The sequence below is a fragment of the Ammodytes marinus genome (assembly GCF_949987685.1).
Source record: "Ammodytes marinus genome assembly, chromosome: 19".
Lineage (NCBI taxonomy): Eukaryota > Metazoa > Chordata > Actinopteri > Uranoscopiformes > Ammodytidae > Ammodytes > Ammodytes marinus.
Window position 1 is genome coordinate 26,599,245 of NC_137223.1, and position 17,500 is coordinate 26,616,744.

General features: G+C 40.3%; 2 protein-coding genes across 2 annotated transcripts in view; both read right to left on the reverse strand.

Moving 5' to 3' along the window:
* The window catches only part of LOC307265746 (arf-GAP with SH3 domain, ANK repeat and PH domain-containing protein 2-like), a gene marked incomplete at its 3' end in the record, with an annotated part of 25,699 nt that extends 25,243 nt beyond the window's left edge, over positions 1-456 (reverse strand). Inside the window, exon 1 of the mRNA XM_080047541.1 lies at positions 55-456. Within this exon, the coding sequence (XP_079903667.1) occupies positions 55-177 (123 nt within the window). The 5' untranslated portion in view covers positions 178-456. The remainder of the gene's footprint in view (positions 1-54) is intronic.
* Positions 457-7,846: 7,390 nt separating this feature from the next.
* The window catches only part of LOC307266073 (NACHT, LRR and PYD domains-containing protein 3-like), a 146,831-nt gene continuing 137,177 nt past the window's right edge, over positions 7,847-17,500 (reverse strand). The window contains exons 4-6 of the mRNA XM_080047976.1: positions 8,487-8,657; positions 8,171-8,332; positions 7,847-7,976 (exon numbers count right to left, since the gene is read on the reverse strand). Of these exons, the coding sequence (XP_079904102.1) occupies positions 7,895-7,976; positions 8,171-8,332; positions 8,487-8,657 (415 nt within the window). The 3' untranslated portion in view covers positions 7,847-7,894. The remainder of the gene's footprint in view (positions 7,977-8,170; positions 8,333-8,486; positions 8,658-17,500) is intronic.

Below are 17,500 nucleotides of genomic sequence, written 5' to 3' on the forward strand. Positions count from 1 at the left end.
GTGTGTGTGTGTGTGTCTGTCTGTCTCTCTCTGTCTCTGTGCGCGCTCCCGTACCTCTTCCAGCGCGCTCACGGTGTTCCTGCAGTGGGCCATGCGCGTGGTGAAGCTGGACGTGGTCGGAGCCTTGTAGTCTTCGCTGGTCTCCGACACGAACTCGTTCACGGTGATCAGCGGCATTTTCCAACTACAGCGGCCGAAAATAACGCACCGAAACCCGGATAAAAAATTCCCAAACAGTCGGCCACACCTGGAGCGACCTGGAACAACTTAAAAACCTCAAAAAGAGTCAGAAAAATCCCCCAAAGATCCTTCCTGTGGTCCTCTTCATAGCGGCACACTTGAATCAAACTTGTTTTTCATTTATAAATATCTATGTATAAGGAATAGGCCTAATTATATCACTATTAAAACCCAGGTGAAGTTCCCATGATTTGTTCGCGAGACTCAGAGCCTCGACCCTCCTTCTTCCGACTCCACCTGAGGAAATTGCACTGTGTGTAGAAGCGACGCAGGGTTGCCAGATCTCGCGATAGAAACAAGCAAAAAAAGAATAAAAAAAAAAAGAAGCAACCTCATAATATCCCTGGCTATCTTCTTCAAAAACATGGGGTTGAGCTCATGTGATTAGATTTATTTTGCATTTCAACCATTTCAAAAATACTGCAACACGCAACATTCCTTTCACCAAAAAGATAACCACAAACAAATAAAAGAAAATTAAATATTTAAAAAATAAAAAATGTAATCCACTTCTGTTGTCTCACACGTAATGAACAGGCCAAATATCAATAGCCCCCCCAAAAAATATTGTCAAAAATATTAAATCAATCACCTCGATATAGCGCATTACATTTTATTTTAATACACCATGACAGAAAGCCCCAACTAAGCAAACTTATAATAAAAACATGCCCATAGAGTCACTTATAAAAACCGGACCTGGCAACCCTGGGCGGAGACGCGGAAAGAGGTCTCACTCCGCTAAAGATTCCAGGGAGATATTTTTCTTCCCAGCGCACACACAGTACGAACATTTTAATTTTGACATTACGTTTTTTCTAGAATCACTGACTCTATCTTTAACGGACATGCTTTAATTGGAGATAGCTTTATTGGGACTTTTGGATAGGCCTATAGGCTATATTAAACCTGCAGTGTGTATAATTTGGGGTTTTATTATTTAAGTACATTTAATTTAGTGCATAATAGCTGAAAAAAATGTTTTGAATTATTTATTTTTCCCTTAGAAAGGGTCTCATATATGTCCATATTTCTGCATATTTTGGACCAAGGCCTAGTGCCGCCATCTTGAAAGTGTCATAGTTGGAATGTCATCAGGTGCATTGTTTAACATTTAGAATTGTTCTTGTCCTTGAAGGCCACTGTAGCTTCTGTTATTATTCTAAAGGGTTGGGGTTACCCAGGGAGCGTTGCATTCTAGAACTTTGTAGAACTTTCTTGATGATGTCATATTACACGCTGCACCTTTAAGAGGGTTTATAGACTAAAAAGAAGGTGTTAATTTTACTCAAATAGGCTACATAACACTAGGCACAGACCATTTGGAGTGGTTGTTTATAGGCCTATGGTATTGGGACTATTGCATATGATGGTTTTATAGCGCCCTCTATGTGCTATCTGAGGAACTAGGCTACTGCTTTAACTTGACATTGCATTTTCTTGTTCTTTATTGTAGTAGTGTTGTAGGCCTACTGTACATGTTCTATATACAGACCCACGTTCAAAGATAAATTAATTATTTTCCTTTAAAGGTGCAGTGCGTAATATGACATCATCAAGAAAGTTCTACAAAGTTCTAGAATGCAACGCTCCCTGGGTAACCCCACCCCTTTAGAATAATAACAGAAGCTACAGTGGCCTTCAAGGACAAGAACAATTCTAAATTCTAAACAATGCACCTGATGACATTCCAACTATGACACTTTCAAGATGGCGGCACTAGGCCTTGGTCCAAAAATGCAGAAATATGGACATATATGAGACCCTTTCTAACGGAAAAATAAATAATTAAAAAAAAAAATTTCAGCTAGTATACACTAAATTAAATATACTTATAGATATTATTACTTTCTACAAAATCTGCTAGGAAATAAAACCCAAAATTCTACACACTGCAGCTTTAACTTGACATTGCATTTTCTTGTTCTTTATTGTAGTAGTGTTGTAGGCCTACTGTACATGTTCTATATACAGACCCACATACAAAGATAAATGAATTATTTTCCTTTAAAGGTGCAGTGTGTAATATGACATCATCAAGAAAGTTCTACAAAGTTCTAGAATGCAACGCTCCCTGGGTAACCCCACCCCTTTAGAATAATAACAGAAGCTACAGTGCCCTTCAAGGACAAGAACAATTCAAAATTTTAAACAATGCATCTGATGACATTCCAACTATGACACTTCCAAAATGGCGGTGACAAGGCCTTGGTCCAAAGTCTGGAGAAATATGGACATATATGAGACTCTTTCTAAGGGGGAAAAAAAATGTTCAGCTATTATGCACTAAATTAAATGTACTTATGGATATTATAATTACTTTCTACAAAATCTGCTAGGAAATAAAACCCAAAATTCTACACACTGCAGGTTTAATGGCCCGAAAATGTTTGTAGTTTGTCATTTCGTTGTTAGTTTGTTTAGGCTACTGATTTTTTTATTTTCTATATGTATTTTTTCCTCCAAATCCTTCCTCCGTTCTGTTGTTTTTAGGCCAATCTATGGTATTGGGACTGTTGCATTTGATGGATTCGTGGCGCCACCTATTGGCTGTCTGCGGAACTACTGGTTTGATTTGCCATGCATTTTCTTCTTCTTTATAGTAGTGTAGGTGTTCAGTTGTATATAGGACTTGTTGAGATTGAGGCTAAACTGCAGAAAATACGGTGATTTAGGCTTTTTTTTAAAAAGGCTAATACAACTGTCCCAGATTACAACGTCACCTGTCCCAGATCATCACATTTAGGCCGAATATTTCATTTGTCACAAAGAACTCTAATAGTTGTGGTATATCTCTTCTTGGTATCACATCTATTTTTTTTTTCTTCTGGTGTTGTAGAAAACATTTTAGGGATTTCAGAAATGTATAATGTGTTGATATTAGGCCTATGTGTTCAATAGATATCGCAATAGGTCGCTGAAGTCAAAATTGCGAAAAATGTCCCAGATTACCCGGATTCACCCCAGAGAGCCATGTAGGAGGAAGAACTGAATCAGTAATTTTAAGTAGCCTAATAAAGACAAAATAAACAGACAACATTTTATTTTAGTAAAAGTGAAAGTAGGCTACCACATTAACATGTCTACTAGAGTAGCCTAAGTGAGTACTGGTAATTGGTTTTAAATATAGGCTACTTGAAATAGTAAAGTATAGCCTAAATGTAGCGGTTTCATAAGAGTTTGGTTTTCATCTCCTGTGCCTGTGTGTGTGTGTGTGTGTGTGTGTGTGTGTGTGTGTGTGTGTGTGTGTGTGTGTGTGTGTGTGTGTGTGTGTGTGTGAGTGTGTGCGTGTGTGTGTGCGAGCGTCTCTTGTTTATCTGTGTGTGTGGGGACGCGCGTGACGTAGACGCTCTCCTGAACGTTCCAGTCAAAGCCGTTGGCGATTTCTTCGACCGTTGGTGATTTGACCATTGAGGTAAGTTTTGTTACGCTGACCGCTGCATTTCAAACTCCATAAAAGTAATTAATTGTATTTATTATGTCCCCAAAGTTATGTTCCCTACTTCCGCTAACATCCGACTCATCCTGGGTAAGCCTTGCCGTGATTTGAGTCCGATAATTTGAATTCTGACCGTGTAATGTATAATGCTTTAAGCTAGCGTTGGCATACTAAATTTAGCTTCACCCGAATCTGGCCCGTTCGTTAGACTGTTTTTAAAATCTCGCTCCATCGGCATCGTCAATATAGACACACACACACACACACACACACACACACACACACACACACACACACACACACACACACACACACACACACACACACACACACAAGTTCAAACAGGTGAATTGCACAGGTATGGAGATGAACAGTTAATTTGTTTGTTTTAAAGAGTGTATTTTGCGGGAATATAATATAATTTATTTGGGTCTATTTTTTGTATTTAGTAGACTGTTGATGTGATTTTAAACACATCCAGATATTCTTGTTGTAGCCTAAATGTTGAGTTTTATATACCGAGTTTTTTCTTTAGAGGATTTCTGGTCACAAACTTGTATGTAGGCCTATATTTAATCTGAATTTATTATTAGCCTATATTCTGTTTTTCTTTTCGACTGTATTTTTGATTAGTTCTATTTTTTGATGCTTCTTGAAAGCTAATGTTGAAATGTATATGTGTTATAGTGCCTCAATATGTGTAATTATAAAATGTTTTAGCTTAGAGTAATAAAAGCTGCGTTGATGATTTGACCATAGGAGAGTGAGCCCATGTTCTTCCACACCCTTACAGCTGTTTGTGTGTTTATTTGTCTCACAGAGCTGTCGGTAAAGAACCCAAACATCCAACATTGTCTGCCATACCTTCCTCAACACCCAGGACACAACGCAGAGCAAAAACAGACGGGTTACACCAACCCAAGGTAAGAAACGTGTATCACTTACTTATTTCATCTGTGCCTCTCCAAAACTACAGAATAAAGTTAAAATGCCTAAATATAATTTTAAAACAAACAAACGAAAAAAACAGTAATCAAGACACTGTCTGTTCTCATTTCAGATAGAAGCAGACTAAGAAAATATAAATATACATTCAGGCTGCGTTCCAATCCCCATACTTTCTGTTATTTAGTATGGTAGAAAAACAAATGTAGGATGTCCAAATTCTTGTGGTCGATTTAGTATGCTTAGAAATACGATTCTTGTGGCTGGATTTAGGATGGTTAGAAGTACCCGGATGTCCTACTTAATGCGGCCAAGGTTTTTAGTGTTGAAAACAGCATCCTATTTGGGCGATTCTGACCCATAATCTAGTGCGCACCGGAAGTGACGTCACATCGACGGAGGCTCCGTAGGATGAGGCAAGATCGTCATTTATATAATGTTTTTATTTAATGTAATGCTGCTTTTTATTTTTGTATCTGTATTTTTATATAGGCCTATCGGCCAGTTCTGTAAGCTACCCCCTGGCGGCTGTTGTATTGCTTATTGTCAATAAAAAATAAATAAATAAAATTAATTAAAAAAAAGCAAGAGGCAAGATCAAGGTGCCATGTTAGGATGGAATTAATAATTAATAGTATGTCCCAAGTGTAGCATACTGCATCCTAACTAGATTATTTTCATGATCAGATGTAGTATGAAGGAGAGAAAAAAGAAACTATAAGATTTGGAACGCAGTGTCACTTTTTTCCGTTATTTTCTCGATGACATTTCCTCCTCCAAGAAGACGTCGGCGTCAGGTGATTCCCTGATACCTGAGCAGGTAAATATTGTTTATTCTGTAGTTCTTGAGGAGGTTGCCTAAATAAACGCTGCATCCTATCAGTGTTATTGTTTACAGTTCTGCAGGTATGGCTTGTAAAATCATCTATTAGGAACGATCCTATTACTCTATAGTCGATCATTCCAGGCCAGTTCATTAAGCCTATTGCTCGCGAAATGAATGCCGCAAATATACGTTTGGAAATAACAGTCTTTCATCTCTCATCTCATTTTGGCATTTTAACAGTAAAGCATTTTAACAGTAAACAGTTAAACATTTTAACAGTAAAGCGGTATATTTTCGATGTATTACGGTTTACCGGTTTTTAGGCGTGGCGTAGCGTCAACGAGGAGATTGGTGTTTTCATAGAAAGATACCCGTTTATGAACACAGGTGAATGCATGAACAGTTCCTTTACAAAGTACTTATAAGAGATCACACGGGTTTACCAATACATTAGAGACATGACACAGGCAGGCAGAACAATTATTCATTTACACTTTATTGTATTTCATATTATTTTTTTTTAGATTTGCTACATTGGATTTGAGTTGATCTCAAGTCTTAATTGACAGTCTATGAACCTGGATGAAGAGGATAGACAGTAAACAGCAGATCAGTCCGGCTATACAGTACACTAGATTAGACCAGCTATACAGTACACTAGATTAGACCAGCTATACAGATCAGTCCGGCTATACAGTACACTAGATTAGACCAGCTATACACTAGATAGATACACAGCAATGAAAGTAGAATCAATTCAATTAAAAGCCAGATATTTCTGATGTGTGAAATAAAAGTTGAAAATTGTAGTAGCTAATTGTAATAAGTACTGCACTTAGTACAATGTGTAAGAGACATTTTTGTGTATCTATATGTTGTCATGTCATGTGTTGTCCACCAGGTGTCCCTGCCCTATTGCCTGGGGCACAGGTATAAAAGGTGTGTCACTTGATTGGTTGTTTGTTGTTTGACCCCGGAAGGGCATACGGTTTTTGACCGCTAAACGCTCAAATGTTACATGTTGTTGTTATCACTGAGGAACTATACGAACGTATTCCGTATTCACATGTACAGTAGGCCTAATTGGTGTCATGGTGAGTAAACAGGCTGCAAACCGGAGACGATCGCTTGTTTCATTCATTGCTTCACGCAGCGACATGGTACAAACATTGGGACATAACAACACAGCGCGTCAACCAGGTCACCCGGGAGTCAAACCTCACGAAGCATATGTCTTAGGCTACTTTTCTTCAGTGGATGAACAAATATTTACATTTTTTGCGGTGGCAATATTAATTCACATAAATGACGAAAACACACACACTATGGTCCTTCCCCGGTTGGAAGAGGTGAGCTTCAGCACGGTACGGATGCTCATGTAGGAGCACCAGCATACACAGAGTCCTGACCTCACTTTATATCAGACTGTTCCCCTCCACACAATACCTGTCTGTCTGTCTGTCTGTCTGTCTGTCTGTCTGTCTGTCTGTCTGTCTGTCCTGACCTCACTTTATATCAGACATGTAGGCAAAAAAAAATGGTCGCCAATGGGTTCTCGTCGGTCTGATGTGGAAATGGAATGTTTGCTGCAGATTTGGCCGAATGAAAATATTCAACAGTGTGTGTGCGTGCGTTTCTTGTTTACCTGTGTGTATGGGAACGCGTGACGTAGACACACTAGTGAACGTGTGTGTGTGTGTGTGTATCAATCAGTGAGTCAGATATGAACTAAGTGAAGCCCCGTCCAGCACCAACATTTAAACCTTAGGACTGGAAGTTGTCTCCCTCCTACACATCACACAGAGACACTGAGGAACCATGTCTGGGCCCAAACCCAAACCCGGGGTAAAGAGGTTCAGTGAATGTGATGTTGAAGGTGTGGATGTGGATCAGTGAGTCAGAGGACACACTGTAGAAGGACAGAGAGCCAGCAGGACAGTCCACATACACTGCTACTCTGTGAGAGACGGAGGAGGAGGAGGGGATGGATGGTGCTATGTTATTGTGACAGACAAAGTAACGACTACGAACATCAGAGCAGATCAGACTCCAGGACTGATCATTCTGGCCAAACACACAGTCTTTACTGACTCCTTTCCTCCTGATTCCTCTGTTAGTCACCGCTATATTAACCCTTCCTCTCCACTCGACCTCCCAGTAACGGCGACCAGTCAGACCATTACTACACAGCAGCTGAGGACACCAACGGTCAAATCTCTCTGGATGATCAGGATATGGCTGCTCCCCCGACACATGTGTCACCTTCCTGTTGTTGTCAGACAGTTTGAGTTTTCTGTGTATTGAGTTTGTGTCCGGTGTGAGTTCACAGGAATCTGATGGAGAGAAAAAGACACAGCAGCAGTTTATCATCAGACACCTGATGGCTTTATTCTGTGTTTGTGTTTTTATGTTATTCATTTCTATAAAGTTAAATGATTACACATTTAGTCTCCATCAGTCAAACTGAATCCACACTTACACTTCCTCAGACCAGGTCTTAACCACTGCTCTCCACCGTGGTCCATCCTGGAGGAAGAAGCACAGTCAGAATGATTTTCTATCAACATGAGTCCTAACTGCTGTTCAACATGAAGCAGTGTTCCTCAGTTTGTCAGTGTGACAGAGAAACAGGCTCAAACTCATCTGTGTCAACTGTCTCCATTATATCACTGCTGTCTGCCACAAGAGGAAGATAATATTGATGACTTTTATATTTATACCTGAGAGTCTCCAGTCTCAAGAGGGGATCCTCCAGCAGCTTCACTCCTGAGTCTCCTGGATGGTTGTAGCTCAGGTCCAGCTCTCTCAGATGGGAGGGGTTGGACTTCAGAGCTGAGGCCAAAGACTTACAACCTTTTGTTGTGACCAGACAGCCTGACAGACTGGAATTAGAAAATATCATGAATTCAGTATTTTAGAAATCATGTCATCGGGGAATACATCCTACAGATGTTGACCTGCATTACCTACAAGAGCCTAACGCTGGATGAGCAGGATTTAAAAGGTAATTTGTTAAACAAACAGATTTATTCTGACCTGAGGGTTTCCAGTTTACAGTGTGGACTCTTCAGTGCAGCAGACAGATGCTTCACTCCTGAATCCTGCAGGTCGTTGTTACTCAGGTCCAGCTCTCTCAGACTAGAGGAGGAGCTGAGAACTGAGGACAGAGCTTCACAGCTTCTCTCTGACAGGTTACAGCCACTCAGCCTGGAGGAGAATTAGTGAACACAAATACAAATAAAAAAAGATGATTTATAAAATTAAGCACCATTGAATTGTTTCATTCCTCCACCTACAGAGCTTTGTTGGAGGCTTTGACCACTGGCAGCAGCCTCAGAAGAGCCTCCTCTGAAGCAGAGTATTTCTTCAGGTCAAACACGACCAGATCTTTTTCTGATGACAGTAAGATGAAGCCCAGAGCTGACCACTGAGCAGGAGAAAGTTCATCTGTGGAGAGACTTCCTGAACTCATGGACTGTTGGATCTCCTCCACTAGAGAACGATCCTTCAGTTCATTCAGACAGTGGAACAGATTGATGCTTCTCTCTGTAGAGAATTTCTCACTGATCTTCTTCTTGATGTACTCAACTGTTTTCTTGTTGGTGTCTGAGCTACTCCCTGTGTGTGTCAGCAGACCTCTGAGGAGACTCTGATTGGTCGGCAGTGAAAGACCCAGGAGGAAGCGGAGGAACAAGTCCAGGTGTCCGTTTGGACTCTGTAAGGCCTTGTCCACAGCACTCTGGTAGAAGTCTGGCTCTGCAGATTCTTCGTCAGTTGCAGTTAATTCTTTAGACAGAGCCTTGTCCTCATGGAGTTGCGACTGTTTTGTTTTCTTTCTGAAGAGTTTAGAATGCCAGGATGTTTTTCTTTCTTGGTTGAAGTGTGTCTCTGCAGATTCACTGGCAGCTGGTTGTTCTTCTGCCATCAGATTGACTCCAGAGTTGATGAACGTCAGATGGACATGAAGAGCAGCCAGGAACTCCTGAACGCTCAGATGGACGAAGCAGAACACCTTGTCCTGGTACAGCCCACTCTCCTCTCTAAAGATCTGTGTGAACACTCCTGAGACCACTGAGGCTGCTCTGATATCGATGCCACACTCTGTCAGGTCTGATTCATAGAAGATCAGGTTTCCTTTCTGCAGCTGCTCAAAAGCCAGTTTTCCCAGAGACTCGATCATCTTCCTGCTCTCTGGACTCCAGTGTGGATCTGTCTCAGCTCCTTCATCATACTTTACGTTCTTCCGTTTGGTCTGAACAACCAGGAGGTGGATGTACATCTCAGTCAGGGTCTTGGGCAGCTCTCCTCCCTCTCCGGTCTTCAACACTTTCTCCAGAACTGTAGCAGTGATCCAGCAGAAGATTGGGATGTGGCACATGATGTGGAGGCTTTGTGATGTCTTGATGTGGGGGATGATTCTGCTGGCCTGTGCCCCATCTTTGAATCTCTTCTTGAAGTACTCCTCCTTCTGTGGGTCAGTGAACCCTCTGACCTCTGTCACCATGCCAGCAAACTCAGGAGGGATCTGATTGGCTGCTGCAGGTCGTGTGGTTATCCAGAGGCGAGCAGAGGGAAGCAGTTTCCCCCTGATGAGGTTTGTCAGCAGCACATCCACTGAGGTGGACTCTGTCACATCAGTCAGGATCTCATTGTTGTTGAAGTCCAGAGGAAGTCGACACTCATCCAGACCGTCAAAGATGAACACAACCTGGAACTCTTCAAAGCTGCAGATTCCTGCTGCTTTGGTTTCAGTGAAGAAGTAATGAACAAGTTCCACCAAGCTGAACTTTTTCTCTTTCAGCACATTCAGCTCTCTGAAAGTGAATGGAAATATGAACTGTATATCCTGGTTGGTTTTGTCTTCAGCCCAGTCCAGAGTGAACTTCTGAGTTAAGACTGTTTTCCCAATGCCAGCCACTCCCTTTGTCATCACTGCTCTGCTTGGTTCATCTCTTCCAGGTGGGACTTTAAAAATGTCTTCTTGTCTGATGGTTGTTTCTGGTCTGTGTGGGTTCCTGGATGCTGTTTCAATCTGTCTGACCTCATGTTCATCATTGACGTCTCTAGTCCCTCCCTCTGTGATGTAGAGCTCTGTGTAGATCTGATTCAGAAGGGTTTGGTTTCCTGCTTTAGCGATCCCCTCAAACACTCTTTTGAATTTCTTATTCAGGTTAGACTTGAGTTCAAGGCGGCAAACTTCATCTTTAGGTCCTAAAAGAACAAATATGAAATGTGATTAATAAGTGGATGCGTAAATTAAACTTCCATGTTGACCTCTCCAGTCTTTTGCAATGTGACGCCGATATCCTTTAGTATCTGGACTCTTTACTGTATGATATCTATGTCAGTGTTATCTGTCAGTGCGTTTACATGCAGACTCATAATCGGATAACTAAACGAATAAGACCTCAACAGGACTTTTAAACTGCATGTAAACACCTTTATCCGATCTACTTCGGACACAAATCGGCACAATAACGGACAAGAGAAGTCGGATAAGAACACCTAGATAATTCGTTCATTGTCGGCTTTCTCTCTGCATGTATACAGGGATCGGATATCGCATATCGGACTTCTCGTTCTGTGCTTGTGTGCCTGCGCGTGATAGGCTACACCATGGGTTATTGACGGAAGGGAACCGGACGTGGCTCTAAAACCACTTGTTGAAAGCATGGTTGAAAGGGCTACAGCGCCACCTAGCATAGTGGAGACAGCCATGCATCGGACATTTATCCGATTTCTGAAAGGCCATGTATACTCAGACAAGTGACACGGTCCGTTCGAGTGTCTTGTTCGATATATGTGATAATCCAATCTAGTTGTGCCATGGAAACGCACTGAGTGATGTCAGGGATATCCTTTTTCCATCTTAAATGACTTACCTCTGGGTTCTGAAATGGAGTTTGATAATTTCTTCACAAGATAATTTTTCTTCATCTTGCTCAAAACCATCCTGGTCACTAGAATAGTTTCTGTAACGTAGGACTCAACCATAACATCCACAGTTTGTGTTCGTTCTGCATTTTCCAGTCGACTCTTGGGGATTGCTTTTAGGTTTGGGAAGTCACAAAACATCTCTGGTTGTTGTAGATACCACTGGAATGTTTTTAGTTCATCAACTCCTAAATGCTGCAAAACTTCCAAGAGAGCCACCTTTGGTATCGCCATGAGTTCCCTCTGCCCAGATCTGAGAGATACAGAAAGAAAGTCACTTCAGAGAACAATAGTCAGAGCCGGCCCGAGGCATAAGCGAATTAAGCGGTTGCTTAGGGCCCCCGACCGCCAGTTTTTTATTATTTTTTTTTTATTTTTTTATTTTTTTTTAGTTTGTGTGTTTGATATTGACATCATATTATGCAAATGTAAGTCATCATACAAAAAAAGGAATACAATGTTTGGTCCAGATAATTAATAGCTTAATAATTTAATCAGTTCATCTGGGAGGTTATCCAAAATTATCTGATCATGTCACGTTCACGTCCATGGAAATGGGGCTGCCTCAGTTGCCCATGCACTGTGTAAAGTCTATAGTCTATTTCAGCCTCGTCTGTGAAAAAAAAGATAGCTAGACAACAGAGTTCTTCTGCTTCTTTCCTCTCACTGCATTTAAATGCATTCATTATATTACAGAGAAATATGTCCCGTAAAAGAAAAAGAGCTCCAAGCCCAACCCAGAGGACCCTCCATAATTCTTTATTTTATATTAATATTTTTATGGAAAATCCATTTGTCTTTCTTCAATAGCTTCTAATTCATCTGACCCAGTGTCTCCAAATTATTTGTTCACACAACATTTCTCAGATTAAGCCTCTAAATTTTCCTTTCAAAGTGCACCAGAATCATGCATTTCATTTTAAAAATGTAAAAAAAATCTCACATTTAACAAAGGTCTATAATTTCGGCAGCATTAACATTGGCGAGGGGCCCCCCTAATCATATTCCGCTTAGGGCCCCATAAAGGCTTGGGCCGGCTCTGACAATAGTACTTACTTTGTAAATGTTTATCACTATTTAAACAGACTGGTTAACAGACTGGTTAACAGCCTGGTTTCCAATTGAACTGGTTCAATAGTTTTTCAACAAATAAATCAGCAGGATTAATATATTTTTTATATTTACTCTAAAATCACAGGAATGATCAGAGGAGGCTACCAGACACTCTGACCCAATTTGCAGTCCACTGACTCTGCTTCGTATCAGAGTAACTCAGACTTCACTTATTATGTTTTGACTTTTAAATGTTTTAACACTGATAATAACAAACTGCTGTTCATCTTTGAACCCAATAGACCGGTTACTCTTAATGGAAACACACCTGGGGCCAGGTCCGGGTTCTGGATCTGGTTCAGGTCCAGGAGAGTCTGGTCTGTTGAACACACGCACACACACACACACACACACACACACACACACACACACACACACACACACACACACACACACACACACACACACACACACACACACACACACACACACACACACAGAGCTTTGAGAGTGAATAATGATGGTGCAGTGATTTGAGTCATGGAGAGTTAGAGATCCTCATGTCACCTCTGAGCTTTGGTCTGGCCGCCATGTTCCCCTCCCTCCTCTCTGTCCTCACTCTGATCCATGCTGCTCGACTCACATCAGCTCACACACACTTTCACCTGGAGAGAAACACACATCAACATAAACTGAATTACTTCCATCACTTGTCCTCTTAAAGACCTACTTCACCGGTGGAAATATGAAGGTGTATTGACTGTTGAGATCCTATGAAGTATAAATTTAGCCTGGCATTCCCAGACCTGCCACTAGGCGCTGGCAAATTAAATTTGCTGCGCGTGTTGGTCTGGACACGCTCCGTTGAAGCTTATCAAGAAGACCAGAAATCTGGGCTCACGTTTCAATTGGTTCTATCTAATATGGGCGCCCCAGAGCCCTTTGTATGGTGCTCTGGGGCGGACGTAACCGGATGACGACAGTGACGTGCATGCGACGTCGAAGCCGTGATAGTAAACATCAAAGATGACTGCGGATATGTTGTGTGAGTTTGAGACTGCTTTGGCCTCGACCCTTTACGATTTGGAAGACGACACTCAAATATTTCATAAGCAAGTAAGTGGAATGTTCTGTTTTGCCGACCGACAACGGCAAACGTTTAATTTAACAGTTTAACAGCTGTTCGCTAAACGAAAGGGGCTTACGTCACCTTGTGCATCGCTCTGATTGGTTGTAGTGCTATCCAACTGCATGCAGTGGCATTTGAAATGCACGAGTAGCAGCCGCCCCTTGAGTTGGAAATTACTATTGATCGTGGCCAGACCCTCTATCGTTCAAGATATCAGGGTCTGGATTTCCAGGCAAGTATAAATTTGCAAAAACAAATGAAATCGGCTCATCCTAGCCTGAGAAAAGGCAGAAAGAGTGTTATGGTCTCACTGTCTAATCTGTTATGATTAACAGGACAGCTGGGCCAAGGGAAGACTGAGGGAAGACTGAGGGAATAAAAACCTCATTCATTACATTATAATAGCGATTATATAATGATAGAACGCCGGTTCCGTATGGCTGAAGTATTCCTTTATTAGGTATCAGCTCCAGTGATTGTCTGTTATTATTTACTTCACATGGACGCAGGTTTCGTTTGAGCATTAAGCGGGTGGTCTGGGGATTCTCACCCAGACTTTTTTTTGCATCAAACACTTCATTACGGGGCGCCCTTAGCTCAGTTGGTAGGGCGTCCCCCCCCATGGGCCTCGGCCAGCAGCGGACCCGGGTTCGATTCCAGCCCGCGGTCCTTTTCTGCATGTCACTCCCCTCTCTGCCCCATTTCACCTCTGTCTCTACACTATCAATAAAGCATAAACATGCCAAACACTTCATTACCTGCTAGCCTGCTAAGGAATTTTTATACACCAATTAATTTATGGTGGAAATATCTTTATTTTTGTAAAGGAAAAGACAACATTCCGGCTCCCGGTGACACAAATATAATGTAATATTATGCAGTAAGGCCCTCAGGCATTACATAATCGCTTCTAAATATTTATCCTCCTACAGGCATTCTGTATTGCCCTCATACATTTTGTTCTCCTGTTTTGTTTAAAACATTCTGCATATTCAAAACATATCACGTGTTTTGGGATGATTTTAGGAATCATGTTCATCTCAACCTGTACTTTTAATTTAATTTAAATGTTTTACTTCTTTTCATTCGCTTTTAAATGTCTTAATGTGTTTTATGTATTTTAATCTTGCCCCTGTGAAGCACTTTGAATGGCCTTGTGTTTGAATTGTGCTATATAGATAAACTTGCCTTGCCTTGCCTTGCCTCAACAATAAATCTATCAGAGAATGAGACCTTGTTAAAGCCTTAGGATCCAAAGCTTAAATCTATATGAAAGTCATGACAGTCACAATCAGATGAAATCACATCTTTATTTTTAGTGTAAAGGATCAGAAACTTGACTCCAGCCACTACACCACGAGCTGACCGTTTCCTTTTTCTTTCAAAGGTTTTTTTATTCATCAAAAGATTTGCGAAGCAATTACAGTACAATGATTAAGTTTTTCCCCTTTTTTCTTCCCCCAAACACCCCCCGCCCATATCCCACCCCCACACCCAACCACTAGCTGACCGTTTCCTAATGAATTTAGAGGAAGTGCTCAGCTCCTTTACTTCCGTTAACGTACTAACAGCAAACTGTCAGATTAGATTACTGCATCAACACACTGATATGTAACTAGGACTTTATGGCTGAACCTGGTTGAAGTATTTAATTTTATTTCATATTTTCTACACTTTGAGCTAGTTTATATAATAAAAGTACAACATAAGCACAACACAGCTATATAATATAATATAATATAATATAATATAATATAATATAATATAATATAATATAATATAATATAATATCAGCACAAAATGATGATTCAGTCAGAGCCTTGAACCTTGAAACAGCATATTAATATTATGTAATTAAAGTTTATCATCAGCACAAAATGGAGGATCGTGGTTAATGGCTGCTGGTTCACCTCCCTCGTCTCAGTGAAACTCAGAGTTGTGAGTTTGGACAGACGCAGATCTTTTCTGTTTCTAGTGAAGCTAAGTGGCTAAGCTAACGACAGCTGCTGTTACCAAGGAAACAGTCTGTTTGTCTTTAACTAGTGTTGGATGATGAAGACGATTGTTCTGAAGTTTTATTACTTTATGGTCAGAGCCTTGAATCTTGATGCTGCACGTAGAAAACCTTTACTGTTTATCACACAGTGAAAAGTAATAATTAACAGAATGAATGTTGGAGTCAAATCTGTCTGAATAAAGACATTATGTAAACGATACATTATTGTATTTTAATGTTCTAAAAAGATTATAATGTTGATCTGTTGTATATTCCTACATTCATACTACACTTGGTTTAGGAACAAGTAAGTTAAGTAAACAGTTCAGAGTTGTTTCTTTACCTTTTAGATGGAGCGTCAGAGGAGAAAACAAACTGCACCACAGCTTTCACGGCAAATCCACTTAAAACAGGAACCACCCAGAGAGGCGCGGCCCCGTGAGTAATGTCTGCAGGCTTCCTGTCATCATGCAATCAGCAAAGACAGTGACTTTACTGTCTTTGCTGATTGTGAGTTAACTGTCTTAATAAAGAAGGATGATGAGATGGCTTGAATTTCAAATTGATTGAAATGCTGTTGCAGTGAATGTACAAAGTATTTTTTGATTTATAAAATTAAAAAAAGCTGTATCCAAAATCAGTTCTGTCAAAACTTTGGACACGGGAGGCGCCCTTAGCTCAGTTGGTAGGGCGTCCCCCCCCCCCCCCCCCCCCCCATGGGCCTCGGCCAGCAGCGGACCCGGGTTCGATTCCAGCCCGCGGTCGTTCTCTGCATGTCACTCCCCTCTCTGCCCCATTTCACCTCTGTCTCTACACTATCAATGAAGCATAAAAATGCCAAAAAAAACATCTTAAAAAGACTTTGGACACTAATATGTATAATAATAAAACTTAATAACTCAAAAAAACAAAAAAGGAATAGTTTTAATGTCAGTAATCAACTGGCAAAGTTTCATGATGATATCTATAAGTTTAAAATCTTTTCCCACTCACCTACAGATAGTTGCACTCACTGATGTTTCCCTTTCTGAGACACTAGGGGGCAGAAGAACTACATTGAGCGTGGGATATTCTGCTTCTCTCATTTCATTGTTCTGCTAAAATTAAAGACATCAAATACAAATCTAAACGTTTTGCGCTATAACTGGGTGTATATTCTTCTGGTCAAGTTGAACAAATTTGAACAGCAATATTCCAGATGATTTTACTAAGTGTGAACAGTTAAGAGGAACTTTACGGCATTGTACTGTATGTTGCAACAGCATGTGGAAATATTTTAATCTTTTGGAAGAGGTCAAGCTTTTTGATAGAAAATAATTAAATAGTAAAATGTACCAATAGTAAAGTGTAAAGTAAGTCAATATTAAAAAGTGTAAAAAATAATTTAATAAAAACAGTTACATTTCTATCATAATGCTCATAATTATAATACAATTTATTATTATTATTATTATTACTATTATTATTATTATTATTATTATTATTATTATTATTATTATTATTATTATTATTAATCAATGTAGTACTAAAACTCTTTGTTTTTTTGTTTAAAGATTTTTCTATTAGGTGTTTTTTGACCTTTTTATTGATAGTTGAAGATTCAGGGAGAGACAGGAAGGGGGGCGGGGGAGGGGGGGTGACATGCAGTAAAGGTCCCCAGGTCGGATTTGAACCCGTGACCACTGATACGAGGACTGAGCTCTACCCACTACACCACCGGAGCGCCCAAACTCTTTTTAAATAAGCAGTGAAAAACAGCTTGAATAAAAACAGAAGTTTATTTTTTATGTACAACAACAGTTTAAGATATACCTCTGCTGTAAAAAAAAACAATAAAAAAAAGAAGAGAACAGTTACATTTATCCTGAATCAAACGGCAGATTCAATGTCATAAAAACGAACCAAAACTCAATTATAACAAGAACAGGAAGCTACAGA